The sequence below is a fragment of the Gorilla gorilla genome, chromosome X, assembly GCF_029281585.2.
Source record: "Gorilla gorilla gorilla isolate KB3781 chromosome X, NHGRI_mGorGor1-v2.1_pri, whole genome shotgun sequence".
NCBI lineage: Eukaryota > Metazoa > Chordata > Mammalia > Primates > Hominidae > Gorilla > Gorilla gorilla.
The window spans coordinates 130,954,900-130,973,526 of record NC_073247.2 but is presented as its reverse complement, the minus strand read 5'-3'; the positions used below and the strand labels follow the sequence as shown (position 1 = coordinate 130,973,526).

The window sequence follows — 18,627 nt, the reverse complement described above, 5'->3', positions numbered from 1 at the left end:
TGACTGTAGCCTATTCTCAGGAATTTTAACACTCATGTGACAGAATGTTAAAACCATTATTGCTTGTCTGTAGCCCAAAGTACCAAATGTCTCTCCTGACATTCACCATTTTCTTCCTTAGAGTCCAGTTAGTTGTCTCAATTTCTTTCCCTTTCTAGACTCAGTTGTTTGAGGGTGACTCTTCACTGTGGTCCCCAAACTGTCTTAAAGGTGCTTGGTAGGTACACTTAAATTAATCTCAATGTTCACTGATTAATGTTAATAGGTCTAGGAGTCCAAAAGAACAAGCAAGTCTGCATTATCATTTCACTGTGGGTCTTTAGGTGCTGTTATTAGTATTTTAAGTAGGGAAGTAATACTTTTTTTTTTTTTGAGACAGAGTCTCAGTCTGTCACCCATGCTGGAGTGCAGTGGTGCGATCTCGGCTCACTGCAACCTCTGCCTCCTGGGTTCAAGCAATTCTCCTGCCTCAGCCTCCTGAGTAGCTGGAATTACAGGCGTGCACCACCACGCCCGGCTAATTTTTGTATTTTTAGTAGAGACGGGGTTTCACCATGTTGGCCAGGCTGGTCTCGAACTCCTGACCTTGTGATCCACCCACCTCGGCCTCCCAAAGTGCTGGGATTACAGGTGTGAGCCACTGTGCCCAGCCGGAAGTAACATCTTTTAAATGTTATTGCGCAAAGTCTCTGTTTTACATAAGATTTAGCATTATTAAGTTCCTACTATATGTTAGGTACTGTTCTAGGCTCAAAAGATATAATGGTGAACCAGACAGATGCAGATTAAAAATAAAATGTTAACAATGACACAGGATGATCAGATGGTTTCTGTGTTACAGGGAAAATAAAATGGGATGATAGGCTACCAAGTCACAGGGGTGGGAGCAGTGCTATTTCAGAGAGTGTTTAGGGCAGGCTTCTCTGAGGAGGTGACATTCAAGTCAAGTGAGAACAAAGTGAAGGAGCCAGCCATGAGAAAATCTTGGAGGAGAACCCTTCAGGTAGAGGGAACCACAAGAGCAAAGGTCTGAGGAGTGAACCTGATGCATTTGAGGGGCAGTAAAAAGGCCAGTGGGGTGAGATGGAGAGAACAAGGGTAATAAGGGAGAAGGGTAAAAAGCTGAGTTGAAAGAGGTGGGCGGGGGCCATGTTTTGAAGGTAAGTAGTTTGGATTTCATTCAAAACATGATGAGATGCTGCTGGAGGGTTTTGAACAGAGGAGTGACATGATCTGATTTAGGTTTTTAAAAATATGACATTGGCTGTTGTGTAGAGTAGACTCTGTAGGGGCAAGGATGGAAGAAGAAGGACCAGTTAGGAGGCTGTTGCAGTAATCCAGGTGAGAGATCACAGTGGCCTGGACTGGGGGGTAGCAGCGAAGATGGAGATGAATTTGGGATTTGTGGTAAAGGTGGAGTCAAAAAGACTTTTGGAAGGATTAACTCCTAGGTTTTGAGCCTAAGCGCCTGGGTGCAGGGTGGCTCTACTTAGGGAGGTGGGAATCACTGGGAATCAGGGGAGCAAGTGTGATGTGGAGGACAGGTTTAGGAGATGCAAATTAAGGGCTCTGATGCACTTGTTAGGTTGAGATGCCAATGATACATTCAACTGGAGACATTGAATAGGCAGTTGAATATCAATATAAAAGTTGGCTGGAACTACAGCCTACATAAAATTAAATGCAAATTAAAGCTGCTTTAAGTTGTCATTTTATACTAATAAAGGTAACAGAAATAAAAATGATAATGATCCAATGTGATCAGGACTGCAGGGGAATCAAGTATGTTAATAATGCTGATGGCCTAATAAATTGGCTTTTAAAAATATTTACATAAGACCTGGAACGGTGGTTCACACCTGTAATCCCCAGCACTTTGGGAGGCCAAGGCGGGCGAATCACTTGAAGTCAGGAGTTCAAGACAAGCCTGGCCAACATGGCGAAACCTTATCTCCACAAAAAAAAATACAAAAATTACCCGAGCGTGGTGGCATGTGCCTGTAATCCCAGCTACTCTGGAGACTGAGGCATGAGAATCACCTGAACCCGGGAGGCAGAGGCTGCAGTGAGCTGAGATCGTGCCCCTGCACTCCAGCCTGTGAAACAGAGTGAGACTCTGTCACAAAATAAATAAATAAATAAATAAGTAAATTTACACAAAGATTTCCATGGTAGCACTCGTTCTCATAATAGTAGTGTAGAGTAGTGGCAGTACTCTTTTGGAAAGAGTTATGCTCTTTCAAAAATAATTGAAGACACAAATCCCCAGGGAGAATATCCAACTAAATATATAGTAAGTATAGAGTTTCTATAGAATTTTTCTCTATATAGAATTTCTTTTTTAACAACATTTAATTTTTATTGACACATTGTAATTGTACAGAATTTCGAGAGAAACTCTCTATAGGCATGAAAAATGAGGAATTGTGTTGACCATATCAATATCTGGAATTGCTAATAAAACAGGTGCAAAGATCAGATCATGATGGTATATACAATGGTGTAAATCTTACATGCTGTTCATGCTGAATATTGTTAATATACAGTTGTCTTAATTTTAAAATAATTTCATTCGCTTTTGACTTTGTACCTTTTTCTCTCTGGCACTATTCCCTGGTTAGGATGCCATAACTTCATTTTGGTCCACTGTGAAGAGTTCAAGTGAATTGTGGCTTCTCCAGTCTTTCTTCCCTTGATCACATTTTCAGCACGAGGTATTGGATAATATCCTATTCTGTGGGACTTGTATTCAAATAAGTTTACCTTGGGATTTTTAAAAGGTTGGGAAGTACTGTTACTCTCAAAAACTGTGTAATAGTGCAAAGCAGGGTCCTGTGTGAAGGTTGCTTTTGACCTGTAGGTGGCGACTGGTGGGCAGGAATTTTGCTGGTAATTTTCAGATTGTGGAAATACAACTGAGAAGCAAAACACTGGCAACCTCATGATACGCATTTCCCACAAATAATACTCTGATTATTCAATGATTGAGGCAAAAGTATGGAAGATACTCAGCCACATTCCTTTAATTCCCCGATAGCTTTTTTTTTTTCATGAGAAGAGAAAGCAGTGAGTCTTCTTCAGTAGCATTGTTTATTAATCCAAGGTATAAAGCAGCATTCCTGGCTGGAGGTGTCTGGAGAGAGGTGTTCTTCAATAAAAATGTTCCTGGTGCAGAAGAAGGGGCAAAAGACCAAAGGACTGGTCAGATAGGTCTGCTGACTGCTCTGTGCAGGTTTTTAAAAATAGCTTCTTCCCTTGTTATCTTGGAATGACTCCTATACACACTAGCTTAGAGTTAGTTATGTGAATGCATTTGCACAGAAAGGCCAACACAAGACTTTTCTTCAGGCTAATTTATTTTCTATTAGCCTCAGAAACACTCAGAACACTTTGCTTCCACAAACATTACCACATACGGAAACTTTAGGATGATGTTTTAACACAAGGAAAAGAAAACAGGAAATTAAGTTGCTCAGAGTTAAATTAATGTGAATCCAGCTTTCTTCATTTCAGGATCAAAATTCCACATACTAAATTCTACCTTCGAGCTGATTTTCTTTGAATGGTGGTAGAAGAGATTCTCTCTCAGTAGGACTCTAATATTTCATTGTTGCAAATTTATCATTGCCAAATGGCTGTGCATCTCCAAAAATCCCTTCCATTCTGCCCAGAAAGCCCCCAGTGCCCCCATAAGCCCAGACCATTTTAATTTTGGAATTCGGTCATTTGTCAGGTCATATATTGGCTATATTCTTATTATTGCAAAACTGAGTGCCACTCATTTTAATGATGTGATTTTTAAATTATTCAAGATCAGAGCATATGGTCAGCCTCAGTTTTAAAATGTTGTTGGGCTAATGACGTGTCAGAATACTTGAACGTCCATGCGTGGCATCTTGACTGAAGAACCATGGAATGTTTTTATTTGGTCAAGATATACTGGGATTCTGTAGTAGGCAGAAAATTGAAAATTGGCTAGGTTAATTTGACCCAAATAAATTCTGGCTTCCCTGCTATTTCCATAAATGTGTTGTATAATTGCATACATCTTAAATGTTTTCAAAATGACTAACCATAAAATTCAAAAGCCTGGAGAAAAAAGAAAGGCAGCAAAGAGCTACTTTGAAAGAGGATATTGATTGCATAGATGGTCCTATTTTTTCCACTTTTTTTTAAAGTACCTCATTCAAATGGCCTTTCTAACACTGTGACAGCAAATATTTATGAGAGTGAGAACAAGCAAGAGAGAATGAATAGGTGGCTACTTTGCTGATTACTCAAGTGCTTTTAAAGTTTCAAGTTATATTTCTGATCTAAAAATCCTGAGATATATTAGGCGAATCTCTCCAGTATCTCCTGAAACGGGAGAAGATATTGGAATGTCTTAGGATGCAGACTGTGCAGAATTTACTGAGGTTTCACTGCTGGTTAAAATAAACATTTTAGGCTTGTGACAACATCTCCAGTCTATTTCCTTTTCTCTATTCCCTTATCCTACTGTTATTCAATCAGCTTTGCTACGAGATATAGAGGCAAGGAAGATGAGGTGACCGTGTTCTCTGAGAATCTCCTAGAAATGTTTTGGCATTGGGAACATGTTGAGTGAAATGTTTTAGTGAAGCTACGTACACAAGATACTGCTAGAATGCACACTGTGTAAACATTATTAAATAACTATAATTTTTTAAGGTTAGAGGAGCTCCCATTTTCCTATGCAAAGATATTAAAGAATAAGTCATCTCAGTAGTGTTGCTTTTAATCATAAGGCTAAAGGAAAGATATGTGCATGTGGGTGGGGAGGATTGGGGAGGTTATGGTGAACACAATAGAATATGCGAATACTAGAAATATTTATTAAAATTTGACTTTTTGATAATTTGATAATTTGTGATAATATGATAATATGTGATTATGGCATTTCTTGCCATTAAGGCTTGGTTTATCTAGGCTCCTAAAACTTTGTTTAATAAATTAATCTATGCATATAATAGTGATTGGTGAAAATGATGGGAAAGTTATTAATGAATTCTACCATTACTGTCAATTGAAGCACAGGCTAATTAAAAGGGAAATTAGAGACAAATTAAGTTGTTCTAAAGAGTCAGTTTTAAGTCAAAGCCTAATAATTTGATCTTAGTGATTCCACACATTTTGGTATGTGTATTTTGATGAATATATAAATATGCATAAAATACATAACTATATCTACAGTATAATAACTAAGCATAGATTATGTTTTTGTGTATTTGGCTTAAACAGGGTTAAAAACAAGGATTGTGTAGGGGAGAAAATGACAATCCTTTTTTTTTTTTTTGAGACAGAGTCTCGCTCTGACTCCCAGGCTGGAGTGCAGTGGCACAATCTCGGCTCACTGAAACCTCCGCCTCCCAGGTTCAAGTGATTCTCCTGCCTCAGCCTCCCGAGTAGCTGGCATTGCAGGCGCCCGCCACCACGCCCAGCTAATTTTTGTATTTTTAGTAGAGACGGGGTTTCACCACGTTGGCCAGGCTGATCTCAAACTCCTGACCTCAGGTGATCCATCTGCCTCAGCCTCCCAAAGTGCCAGGATTACAGGCGTGAGCCACCATGCCTGGACTAGTTGAGTATTTTCCAAAAACATCTGTTTGCTTTTGCTGTGTTATAAATTATCATTTATGAGTTAAACGCTGCAGCTAAGCCAGGAGTGGTGGTTCACGCCTGTAATTCCAGCACTTTGGGAGGCTGAGGAGAGAGAGGTGAGAAGATTGCTTCAACCCAGGAGTTTGAGACCAGCCTCAGCAACATAGGGAGACCCATCTCTACAAAAAATAAAAAATTAGCTAGGCGTGGTGGCACGTGCCTGTAGTTCCAGCTACTCAGAAGGCTGAGGTGGGAGGATGGCTGAACGCCCAGGAAGTCGAGGCTGCAGTGAGCCTTGATTGCACAACTACAGTCTAGCCTGGGGGACAGAACAAAGCCCTGTCTCAAAACAAAATATTTTGCAGCCAGATCAGTGATTGATGAGGGTAGGGAGGAAATGTGGAGGGACAATGGGTATTTTGACTACCTTGATTGCAGTGATAGTTTCATAGGTGTGTATACATATGTCAAAATTTATCAAAACATACAGTTTTGATACATGTGTAGTTTATGTTATGAAATCTGTAGTTTATCATATATTAATTTTGCCTCAATAAAGCAGTTCTAAAAGATAAGTTCTGCAGCCCATTGTGTAGCTAGTATTGCAATTGCCAAGTGAGCCTGTGATATTCAAAGTCCTGTTCTGATCTCCCGGGCTTCCATCGTGACTCACACAAACTTTGACTATGGGTTCAAATGCCTATAGGCATTTACAGAGATGGCAGACAGAGGGGTGCTTTTGGTGGGTGAAGGGAGTTGCTATTGTATTAATCTGTTTTTTTTACCCTTTTCTGGACAAGTTGGTGTCAGCGGTTATAAATTGCTTCCTTTTAGTAGCTTGTTATTATCATCTGAAGTTCCTCTTTTTAATTAAACAAAGTACAAAATTAATACATTCTTATTGTAAACATTAAAAAACTGAAGCATTAAGAAATGTACAACATGGGCATATAGAGTAAAATAATAGATTGGAGACTCCAAAAGCTGGGAGGGTGGGAGGGAGGTGAGGATTGAAAAATTACCCACTGGGTACAATGTACACTATTCAGGTGATGGGTGCACTAAAAGCCCAGATTTCACCACTGCACAATACATGCATGTAAGAAATTGCACTTGTACTCTCTAAATATATAAAAATAAATTTTTAAAAAGGAAATGTACAAAGTATTTAATAAAAAGGGAAAGTTTATTCTTCTCCTATAGTCCCAATCCATTTTCTAGGGGAAATATTGTTAACAATTTGATGTATATTCTTCCAGACATTATATATTATGTCTGTGTGCATGGCCATGTGTGTTTATATTACTTTTATAAGAGCAATATCATATGTTACTTTATTATTCTGTCACTTGCTTTTTATTTTTTTCTCTAAAAACTATCACAGGCATCCTTTTTTGTCGGTAAATACAGATCCACTGTCTGGCTCCCTACCTCCCTCGCTACCTCCAAAAGGTGGAAGGGTGGGAGGGAGGTGAGGATTGAAAAATTACCCTTTGGGTACAATGTGCACTATTCAGGTCATGGGTGCACTAAAAGCCCAGATTTCACCACTGCACAATATATGCATGTAAGAAATCTGCACTTGTACTCACTAAATATCCAAAAATAAAATTACTCCCTCCCTCTCTTCCCTTCCGTCTCCTCCTCCTCTTCCTCCTCCTTCTTCTCCTATATTTTTTATTAGCTTTCGACTTGAGGTCTCCTTAAGGAAGAAGCATCACAATGGGAGTTGGTTGTTGTGCACCTATGTACCAGTCACTATGCTAGTTAATTTTTAATGACTTAGAAGAAGTTGCCAATGACACTTCTATAGCAATGAAGCCATGCCGTATATAAAAAGCTTACTTCTTGGTCATACTAGGTCCTCAATATTTTTTAAAAGTAAGATTAGAGAATTAGCCCTTTATTTTGGGAGAGTAATTTAAGATGAAATATTTATTGACATTCAATTTTAAGACCTAAAGCCTGTGAACCACTGTGAAAGATATGAGAAGAACAAATGCCTCAGTTTGTTGTCATTTTTGTCCTTGGGAAACAGGAATTTAAGTTGTGAGGATTTTAAAGGAGGTCAGTTTTTTGTTTTTTTTTTTCAAAAACAATTGGGTCTTCTTGGGAAAATCAGTTTGTTCTTATAGTCATCCATTTTATCCAACATTCTTGATTATACATAATTTGTGATAATTTCTAAATATCAAATCCATGATAAAGGAATTTAGAAATTGGCCTCCATGAAGCTACTTAAAATAATGTAACCCAGGCTTTGAAATCAATCCAAGAGAAGCATTCTACAGTGTTTTAAACAAAGGCAGTATTGCTGGAGCAAGTGGAGAGCTTGACAAACCTGATTACTTTGAAGAGAGTAATTCTGTTTTGGGTGAATATTTTCTGGAATTTAAAAAAAAACTATTGCTTTATATTAGGTTGTATAAATAAATACCTAATGGTTATAAATAAATTTTAGAGTTCAGTATATCTTAATTGAATATCACATTAATTTTTCTCCTAGAGGGGGCTTAGTGTTGACTCTTATTGCAAATTGCAGCAAACTAACTGGATTTTTTCCATTTTGCTACATAGATAATGCTTTTGGAGAAAGAAAACATGTTTATTCTCATATCATCCCATTTCAGTGTTGCTGTCATAAGGGTTTCTAGAACATAGTATCTTAGATACTGCTTTTGATGACCTTTTATAAAATCAGTCTCTACAAACCTTGCCTTCTAAAGGAAGTTAACTTGGATTGTCCTTTAAGGGTAGTTATTAAATAATTCTGTACCTATAAAGTTAGCCAAGATTTCGCAGTAAATTTTGTGTTAGAATTTCTGTCATCTGGCCATATATGTTTGGGTCTAAATTTCCCTAAAGTTGACGTTAATGAGAAACTCGGGTGACATAGAGTCTGAATATATCTGCTCAGAATAAAACTCCTTTATTAGGAAGTGCTATTTAAAGTAAGCAAATAGAAGCTTAAATCTCTAATTCCCAGCATTAGTGATCTTGTTCACCTTAGTACTGCTTCAAAGAGTTTGTTAATATGAAGTAAACAGGAAGCACTCATGTTTTGGGGTTTTTCCAGTCCCCAAGTAGAGGGCAAATTCACTTTGTCACTCATTAGAAAAGGCTGTCTCTTAACTTTAACTTAGAGATCAATTTAGTTAAAGTCAACAGACTGGAGGAACAAGAGTAGGTATGTCCATTTTAGAGTTGGAAACCAACGTGGACAAGGGATGCTAAGTCAGGTGCATGGGTTAGAACTATAAGTTCTATGTATGTTCGGTGCATGTTCATTAATGTGCCACCCTTGCCCTGTTTGTGTACCATCCCCAGCAGATTTTTAATGGAACTTTACATTTAAGATCAATTGTACAATAGATTAGAGATTTAGAAAATCTTGGCTTCTCAATGTATGGGCAAGTCATTTAATTTTCCTGAAACTGTCTGAATTTCCCCATCTGTAAAACAGGCAGGCAAATACCTACTCACGGGTTGCTTCATAAATCAAATGAGATAAAGTAAGACTACTACCACTAATAGATAATATTATAACTTATGTTTATTGAGAACTTCCTGTGTGCCAGGCACATTCTAAGGATTTCACCTGTACGCATTCATTTAATTCTCCCCCAAATCTTATTATCTCTATTTTATGGTTAAGGAAACTGAGACACAATATATACTCTTTGAAAACTCTAAAAAACATTAAATATTATTAAATAAATATTACATATTATTATTATTTTTCCCTTATAGAACAGATATTATTATTTTTAATAGGCTTTATTTTTTAGAGAAGTTTTAGGTTCACAAGAAAATTGAGCAGAAGGGACCTGGCATGGTGGCTCACGCCTGTAATCCCAGCACTTTGGGAGGCTGAGGTGGGTGGATCACCTGAGGTCAGGAGTTCGAGACCAGCCTGGCCAACATGGTGAAACCCTGTCTCTACTAAAAACACAAAATTAGCCGGCCGTGGTGGTGCACGCCTGTAATCCAAGCTACTCAGGAGGCTGAGGCAGGAGAATCACTGGAACCTGGGAGGCGGAGGTTGCAGTGAGCTAAGATCACGCCACTGCACTCCAGCCTAGGTGACAGAGCGAGACTCCCTCTCAGAACGAAAAAAAAAAAAAAAAAAGAAAAAAGAAAAAAAAATTGAGCAGAAGGTAGAGAGGTCCCATATACTCCTGCTCCTACACATGCCCAGCTTTCCCCATGATTAACGTCTCCCACCAGAGTGGTTATAGGTGTGACAGTGAACCTACATTGACACATTATCATAACCCAAAGTCCATAGTTTACATTAGGGTTCAGTCTTGGTGTTGAACATTCTGTGGTTTTGGACAAATGTATGATGACATGTATCCATCATTACAGTATCATGCAGCATAGCTCCAACTGCCCTAAAAATCCTCTGTGCTCAGCCTATTCATCCTTCCCTCCACTCTAGTTCATGGCAGCCACTGATCTTTTTACTGTTTCCATAGTTTTGCCTTTTCCAAAATGTTATATAATAGGAATCATATAGTATGTCACCTTTTCAGATTGGCTTCTTTCACTTAGGAATATGCACTTAAGTTTCTTCCACGTATTTTCATGGCTTGATAGCTTATTTCTTTTTGGGGCTGAATAATAATCCATTGTCTGGATGTACCACGGTTTATTTATCTATTCACCTACTGAAGAACATCTTGGTTCCTTCCAGGTTTTGACAATTATGAATAAAGCTGCTATAAACATTATATGCAAGTTTTTGTTTGGACATAAATTTTCAGTTCCTTTGGAGAAATAACAAGGAGTGTGCATTGCTAGATCATATGGCAAAAGTATGTTTAGTTTTGTGAGAAACTGCCAAATTGTCTTCTGTAATGACTGTACCATTTTGCATTCCCACCAGCAATGAATGAGAGTTTCTGTTGTACCACATGCTCATTGTGATGCTTCTTCCTTAAGGAGACCTCATTTGGTGTGGTCAGGGTTCTGGATTTTGGCCATTCTAATAGGTGTGTGGTGGTATCTCACTGTTGTTTTAATTTGCATTTTCCTGATGACGTATGATGTGAAGCATCTTTTCATATGCTTTTTTGCTATCTGATATATCTTCTTTGGGGAAGGTGTCTGTTAGGGCTTTGGCCCATTTTTAAATCAGACTGTACTCTTATTGTTGAGTTTTAAGAGTTCTTTGTATATTTTGGATAACCGTTCTTTATCTGACATATCTTTTGCAAATATTTTCTGCCGGTCTGTGGCTTATCTTTTTATTCTCTTGACAGTGTGTTTTGCAGAGCAGAAATTTTAAATTTTAATGAAATCCAGCTTATCAATTATTTCTTTTCTAGAATGTGCCTTTGGTGTTACATCTAAAAAGTCATTGCAATACGCAAGGTCTTGTGGATGTCTAAATGTTCCAGCACCATTTTTTGAAAAGACTATCTTTGCTCTGTTAAATTGTCTTTGCTCCTCTTTTTTAAAGATCAGTTGACTGTATTTATGTGGGCCTATCTGGGCTTTCTATTCTGTTCTATTGATGTATACATCTTTTCTTTTACCAAACCATTATCTTGATTACTATAGCTTTATAGTAAGTCTTGATTTTGGATAGTGTCAGTTCTCCAACTTTGTTCTTCTTCAATATTGAGTTAGCTATTCTGGATCTTTTGCCTCTCCATATAGACTTTAGAATCAGTTTGCCAATATCTACAAAATAACTCACTGGGATTTTGATTGGGATTGCAGTGAATCTATCGATCAAGTTGGCAAGAACTGACATCTTGAGTCTTCTTATTCGTGGACCACATATTTAGTTTTTCTTTTCCTTGTATAGATCTTGTACATATTTTGTTAGATTTCTAACTAAGTATCTCATTGTTTTGTGTGCTAATGTAAATGGTATTGAGTTTTAAATTTCAAGTTCTACTTGTTCGTTGCTGCTATATAGGAAGGCTATTGACTTTTTTGTATTAACCTTATATTCTGAAGCCCTGCTGAAATAACTTATTAGTTCCAGGAATCAGAAGATATTATTTTAATTCTGCTTGTAGTATAGCTTTCCTTATCAATTTGTTCTAAGTCCAGCAATGCCAGCACCATTTCACAATCCAAATCTGTGTATTACTCCATCTGTATCAAAATTTTCTCTTTCACTCTCTAAGGTGGTCTGAGGACACCATGACAGTCACAGTAGTGTATGATAACTCTGAGGCAACAGAGCTCTGTGCAGCTCAGCACCTCTACCTCAAGCCCATAGCAAAATTGTTGATCAACATATTGCTTCCAGGGAGTCTAGAACCTGTAAGGCCCTTCTCTAACTGGGAAGTTCTTGACCAGCTGAACAGCCTGATTTGCCCTGACCAGTTCACCACAGTTCGGCTCTCCAAGAGTACAAAGGACTTCATTCAATTGGAGGGTGAGGCTGAAACCCGAAGTTTGGTTCAGATCCTGAAGGCAAAGTTACATGGGAAGATTATCAAGCTAAATGGTTTGAAAAAACACTTAAAAGTAGTGGCTACAGATGCCCAGGGAGAATGGGAGCACTTCCCCAAGGAAAAAGAGCCCTCGTTGAGTGATGGGGCTGAAGAGCAGGAGAAGAGCCCAGATTCCGTATATTTTGAAGAGTTGACCTGTAAATGGTTTGCACCTAAAGGTTCTAGCAAAGAGAAGCCATGTGAAGAGATCCTTTGGGTAGTCTTTGAAAGTTTTGGGAAGATCAAGAATGTGGATATCCTTATGCTTGGCCCCTACAGAGAAGTGATGACTGACAGAAGCTTTGGGGGTTTTAGCTTTGGCTTACAGACATTTGAGGCATTCATACAGTAACAAGAGGCAACTGACTTTGTAAAAGCCATGGAGTCCCTTTGAAGAATGAAACTGATGCTTAAAGGAAATGATGGGAAAGCTCTGGCTTGTAACATTAAGGTAAGAAGTAGCCAGAGTTTCTTTTATTTTCCACTGTTCAGGTGATCCTGAATAAAAGCTGGAAGGAAGCATCTAGAATAAATTTTCTTAGACCCTACCAGGCTCTGATCAATAACTAATATATAAAGACTTTTATTATTTTTAATAAATGGATGTTTAGGAAGAAAAAAATCCTGATTTGAACACTCATTCTTGTGCTATCAGGCATGCTGCCAGCTATGACTTTAAAGTGATGGTTCTTATAATCTGAGGTTCTGTCTCAACTAATTGAGGGCATTAAAGAATTCTTCATGGCCCCTATGGAATTATCTCATATGCTTATTATATTTGACAAGTTGCTGAGAGAGAGGAAGAGAGGAATACATGCAGTTTGAAACCACATGGAGGCCGGGTGTGGTGGCTCACGCCTGTAATCCCAGCATTTTGGGAGGCTGAGGCGGGTGGATTGCTTGAGGTCAGGAGTTCGAGACTGGCCTGGCCAACACGGCAAAACGCTGTCTCTACTAAAAGTAGAAAAATTAGCCAGGCATGGTGGCACACACCTTTAATCACAGCTACTTGGGAGCCTGAGGCATGAGAATCGCTTGAGCCTGGGAGTTGGAGGTTGGAGTGAGCCGAGATTACGCCACTGCATGCAGGCCTGGATGAAAGAGTGAGACTCAGATACTGCTAAACATAATCCTAACAAACTTGGGTTCTTTACTTTCAAAATCAGCCTGTCTACTCCATCATGTCATCTCATTGATGTCTACATACTTTCGTCATCTCATTCTTGAAGTTTTAACCCAGCAGTGGAAAAGATGCAACTAAACTCTCCTTTTTCTGTAAATCAGTCTTTAGCATGAATTTGGACTTTCTGCTTCCAGTGTATGAGTGTGTGTGTGTGTGTGTGTGTGTGTGTGTGCATGTGTGTATATGCATGCGTGTATATGTAGCTAGCTAAGTTAAAATGTATATTTTTAAATTATGAGCTATTCAGTCAGGCAAATGATATAGCAAATACTGTCATGACCACCCATGTACCACTGCTCAGCTTAAAAAATAAAAAATTAGGCTGGGTGTGGTAGCTTGCACCTGTAATCCTGGCACTTTGGGAGGCCGAGGCAGACGGATCATTTTGAGCTCTGAGACAACATAGCAAAACCTCATCTCTACAAAAAGTACAAAATGAGCCAGGTGTGGTGGCTCTTGCCTGTGGTCCCAGCTACTTGGGAGGCTGAGGCTGAAGATCGCTTGAGCCGGGAAGCAGAGGTAGCAGTGAGCCAAGATTGTGCCACTACACTCCAGCCTGGGTGATAGAGCAAGAACCTATCTCAAAAAACAAACAAATAAACAAAAATAAATAAATAAATAAATAAAACATTACCACAAGATGAGAGACCACTTCCCGCTGTCCAGTGTCTGGTTATAATTTTCTTGTGATTTGGTTAACCAAAAATTTTAACCTATTTTATACTATTCTGTAGTATCTCAATCTAATTTTCACTTTATTTCAAGATTTGAAAAGTTGTTTACTAATCATGATAGATCTTCTCTCTCATCAGTTTAGTTTTTGTGCATCTTTGCTCCCCCTGCACCACACACACTTCTGATTATTTTTGTTTCTGATGATTAAAAAAATACATTAGCTCATTTGATCTTTTTAACGAACCGGAAGTAATATATTGACATTTCTCAGCCTGTGCCTATGATGGCACTGTGATGGTGTCTATGACCATATGTAAAGTAAGCTCCTCAGGGTTTTTTTTTTTTAAACAGCTTTATTGAGGTACGACTGACAAGTAAAATTGTGTAAAGTTAAGGTGATGATTTGATATACTTATTCAAGGGTTCTGCCAAAGAAAATCCTCAAGCCTACGAGTACTGTTTGGCTGGTGGCTGAGAAGCAGTAGGAATATGAATACTGGGATGCAGTGAGGACGTTTTGAATTCAATTGATTTTGAATTACCATGTACCATCTTAGTTTTATCTCTCTGACCTGGGACGTACCCAGCCAGCTGGCAAACTTTTCTAATGAAACTTTGAATTGTTTTGGAGCAGGTTACGTCTGATACGACCAAACACTTCAGCGAAGGAGCTATAAGGAGGAGAAATCAGGAAAGGCTAAAATTACAAGAACTAGAAGAAGAAAGGAAAAAAGAAAAGAAAAGAGAAGAGGAAGTAGCTGAAAGGTGTGTGGACCAACTTTAACAAAGATTTTTTTTCTTTGATTTATGGATTAATCCTTTTGGATGAACAGCCAGACTTGGTAGATAACATTGAGATGGGGGGCAAGAATTGGAGCAGATTGGAAAACGCCATTGAAAGCTACAGTCTTTCAACTGTGCTGTTACAAAACCAAAATGGCAAAACTGTTGAAAACAAGAGACTTCAAAAAAAAAAATATGTTTGTCAGGGAGGACAAATAATGAGGAATGATGGAACTAGCTAGATTAAGATGTCTGGAAAGAAATGATTTTTTTAAAAAGGGACAAGAAACTTTTATAGTGAAAATCCTAGCCTGCCAAGTTAAGAATTTTACCAGTTTACCAAATATTATCAAAATTACCTAGCCTACTAATTTAAAATTTTTAAGAATTTAGTGCTGGGATGGAATTTCTTCTTAAAATGTTCAATAACCAAGCTAACTTGTATGCAAGAAGGCATGGATTGATTGGGAGTATTTTTCTCGTTGGCCTAAATTCCATCTGTGAATTTAAGGAGCCTCCATATATTTTTCTTCTTCCTTCCTCCCTCCCCTCCTCCCTCCCTTCTTTCTTTTCTTTCTTTCTTCCTTTCTTTCTTTCTCTTTCTTTCTTTCTCTCTCTCTCTTTCTATCTTTTTTTTGCAGTCTCATTCTGTTGCCCAGGCTGGAGTGCAGTGGTGCAATCTCCGTTCACTGCAATCTCTGCCTCCCGGGTTCAAGCGATTCTCCTCCCTCAGCCTCCCAAGTAGTTGGGACTACAGGCTCAAGCCACTATGCCTGGCTAATTTTTGTATTTTTAGTAGAGACGGGGTTTCGCCATGTTGGCCAGGCTGGTCTCGAACTCCTGACCTCAGGTGATCTGCCCACCGTGGCCTCCCAAAATACTGGGATTACAGGTGTGAGCCACCGCACCCGGACTCTTTGTATTTATTTCTTTGAGCTTATCGTTGACGTCCAGTTCAGGAGTTTGAGTCTAGAAGGGGCTATTGGATTGCCAAAGGTTGCCAGTCGAGTACAGTTGAGCCAAAACTACAGAGCTTTGAAAATTAATTTTACTTCCTGGCCCTTCCTCATGCATGTTTATTCTTTTATTCTTTCATATAAATTGTAGCCATTCAGAAAAGGAGATAAGCAGGTTCACGCCTGTAATCCCAGCACTTTGGGAGGCTGAGGTGGGAGGATCACTTGAGGCCAGGAGTTCAAGACCAGCCTGGGCAACACGGGGAAACCCTGTGTCTACAAAAATTAAAAAAAAAAAAAAATTAGCCAGGCATGGTGGCACACGCCTGTAGTCCCAGCTACTCGAGAGGGTGAGGCAGGAGAATCACTTAAGCCCAGGAGTCTGAGGCTACAGTGAGCTGTGATCGTGCCACTGCACTCTAACCTGGGTGACAGAGCAAGACTCTGTCTCAAAAAAAAGGAGATAAAGAATACCCTTCCATGTGTCCCTTACTTTTTTGGCTAGTGGAGTGATAGGAATTACTTGAGGTCATGTCTGTGAAACTTGGCCAGAGCTTGAGCCTAGTAACTATAACTAGTGCCCCCCAAATCCAGGCTAAACATCCAATTTAGATAATCCTCTGAGTTTTGGCTAAGTTCTGACTTAGGTAATTGTCCCTTCTTTCCCTTTCCCCACGTTCCCTCCCATAAGGGCCTAACCAAGACAGTTTTAATTTTCAGAAAACAGCAGAAAAAAAGCCCATATTCTTCTAAGCCAGTATGTTTTTCTGATAGTGTGCTGTGTTAAGTAACATGTACCAAGGACCAGTTCTTACCCTGAAGATTTTCTGAGTATTTTGACTCACCTTTATTTGTCTGTTTGAAACCAACTGATAGGTTTTATTCACAAGAAAAATGAAATAGTCTCCATGAAAGCTGGATTCTGTGATCCCTGCTTGTGGTTTGAGAATGTGGGGGCTAAAGGCCCCTCCTTTGAATTCTGTAGCCTTCTTTATTTGACACTCTATCTCTGCAGAAGGCCTCCTTTACAGTTTCTATTTGACTAAGAAAATGATGTGTCTTTCCCCTTGACTGGTGCTTAACAGTGTTTTGTTTTGTTTTGTTTTTTTATTATAATTGTCTATGTTAGGCACTGGGGTTAACAGTGGTGGATTCCTGGAAGCTGAGATGATCTGTTCTTCCTTGGCAGTGGGAGGGAGGGAGGAGATCAAATGCCTAATAAATACCTTCTGAGTGGTTTAATCTTAATCATTGTCCAGAAAAAGAAAAGATGATGAGCAAAAAGTCCGAGTAAAGAGGAAGAAGGCCAGGGTAAGGAGACAAGCCCTGAAGGAAAGAGACAGACACCAGCACAGGAAACAGAAGCCCAAAGCCAAAGCTGAGGCACCTCAAGAGCCAGACTCTTCAGAGGAGTGGGAGGAGAGGAAGTACCTAGTGGCTCAGAGGTGAGTTGAGGCACTTCGGTTCCTAAGGGTACTCCTGAGGAAAATTTCAGGAAGGCTATTGCCGAATTGTTCTTCAAGTTTGGTAGGTACTCACCTTTCTGAGACATTACCTTTGCATCTGAGCAGTGGCCTATTGAAAATTCACTCCATGGAAGACTCATTGCATCCACTGGGGCTTATTTTAAATAGGCTGACCTCTAACAATCCGATAGATTTACAAAAGGGATATCCACATTCTCTAAAGGAGTTGCGTCCCAACCTTCCATTTGACTCTCTCTCTCTCTCTCTTTCTGTCTCTCATTCTCTCTCTCTTTGTGTCTCTAAACTTCAGGACAGTATTACCCAGAGCATTTAGCTAATGTGTCTACTTTTCTAAGTTCCTAATGGATGTAACAGAAAAATGCCAGAGGGAAGAAACGGATGGGGGGTGGGTGTCAGGTGCTATTAACTTTACTTTTCCACTCATCTGCAGTAGGTTTGGTAGAGTCTTGAGCCTTGTAACAAGCTCATGATAGTCTAGTCTTAAACTATTTGATAAGAAATTTCTCACCTCACAGAGCAATTGTTATGTTTGGAGAGTTTCATTTTTGGAAGGTGTTTCTCCCCCTTCCTGACCTCCTAAAGATAGCCAGATTCTGCAGATGTCCTGGATTAAAAGCCAGAAAAGCTACCAAAGTGTTCATTTAAAAATCCATATTCAGTGTTTTAAAATATGAATAGTAAATGCCATTAGGATTACATAGAGTTACTTTTATGTATATTTGCAATCTTGACCTCTTTCTCATTAGTGTGGACAATCAAACTTAGTGAAATTAGGATCAGAAAAATGTAACATTTTCATTGATAATAAGGCTAGCTGGATCTCTTTTCATTTTCCTTAATGACCTCTGAGGGTGACTCCTAAAGAATCTATCTTTTTCAATGTGTGTGGTGTCTGATTCTTGGCCTCGTAAATACTAATACCCATTATGCAGTCCCAGGTTCTAATCCCAGGTAGTGTGTAGGCACTGTGCTCTGATGTGTGTCAGGTGTCAGTGGGAGCACAGTACAAAGCCTCCAGCAGGGTGGGGCCTGTGGGCAGCACCTTTCACCTGCTGTGCAGTTATGGAGAGCAGATAGCACTGCAGACATGATTGCAGATAGAACCACGATCACGGCCACATTTGCTACTTGCTACCTTGCTTCTTACTGAGCACAGGGGAATGGGGAGGAAACTCAGAGACAGCCTTACCTGCAGTCCACAGTAGGAGGCTGGTATGAAAAGAAAGACAGTTTATCTTTTAAGCTAGTGGACCCTTTTAGATATACCATTCACCTGTCAGTCTTTTCTTGTACTGGGATTTTTCTGGGAGGGCTATAGATAATTTCTTATTCCTCTTTGTATCTCCAGCTCCTAGCACAATACCTGGAACATCAGGCTTATTGATTTTCAAACAAGTGAAAAAAGAGTCATGTGCTTTGAAGGCTATGTAAAGTGTGGTGCCTTCTCACATAAGCATGGGCATAGACGT

General features: G+C 39.2%; 1 protein-coding gene across 2 annotated transcripts in view; it reads left to right on the top strand.

The window, feature by feature from the left end:
* Positions 1-18,627, top strand: part of LOC101137618 (A-kinase anchor protein 17B) — a 29,853-nt gene that overhangs the window by 4,129 nt on the left and 7,097 nt on the right. Inside the window, exons 1-5 of one of the 2 annotated variants that reach the window (XM_031006098.1) lie at positions 11,779-12,422; positions 12,471-12,525; positions 14,567-14,697; positions 15,823-15,846; positions 16,931-17,120. In XM_031006098.1, coding sequence (XP_030861958.1) covers positions 11,779-12,422; positions 12,471-12,525; positions 14,567-14,697; positions 15,823-15,846; positions 16,931-17,120 — 1,044 coding nt within the window. Of the gene's footprint in view, positions 1-11,778; positions 12,423-12,470; positions 12,526-14,566; positions 14,698-15,822; positions 15,847-16,930; positions 17,121-18,627 lie in introns of those variants that run through there. The other variant, XM_055376228.2, reaches the window with a different exon arrangement.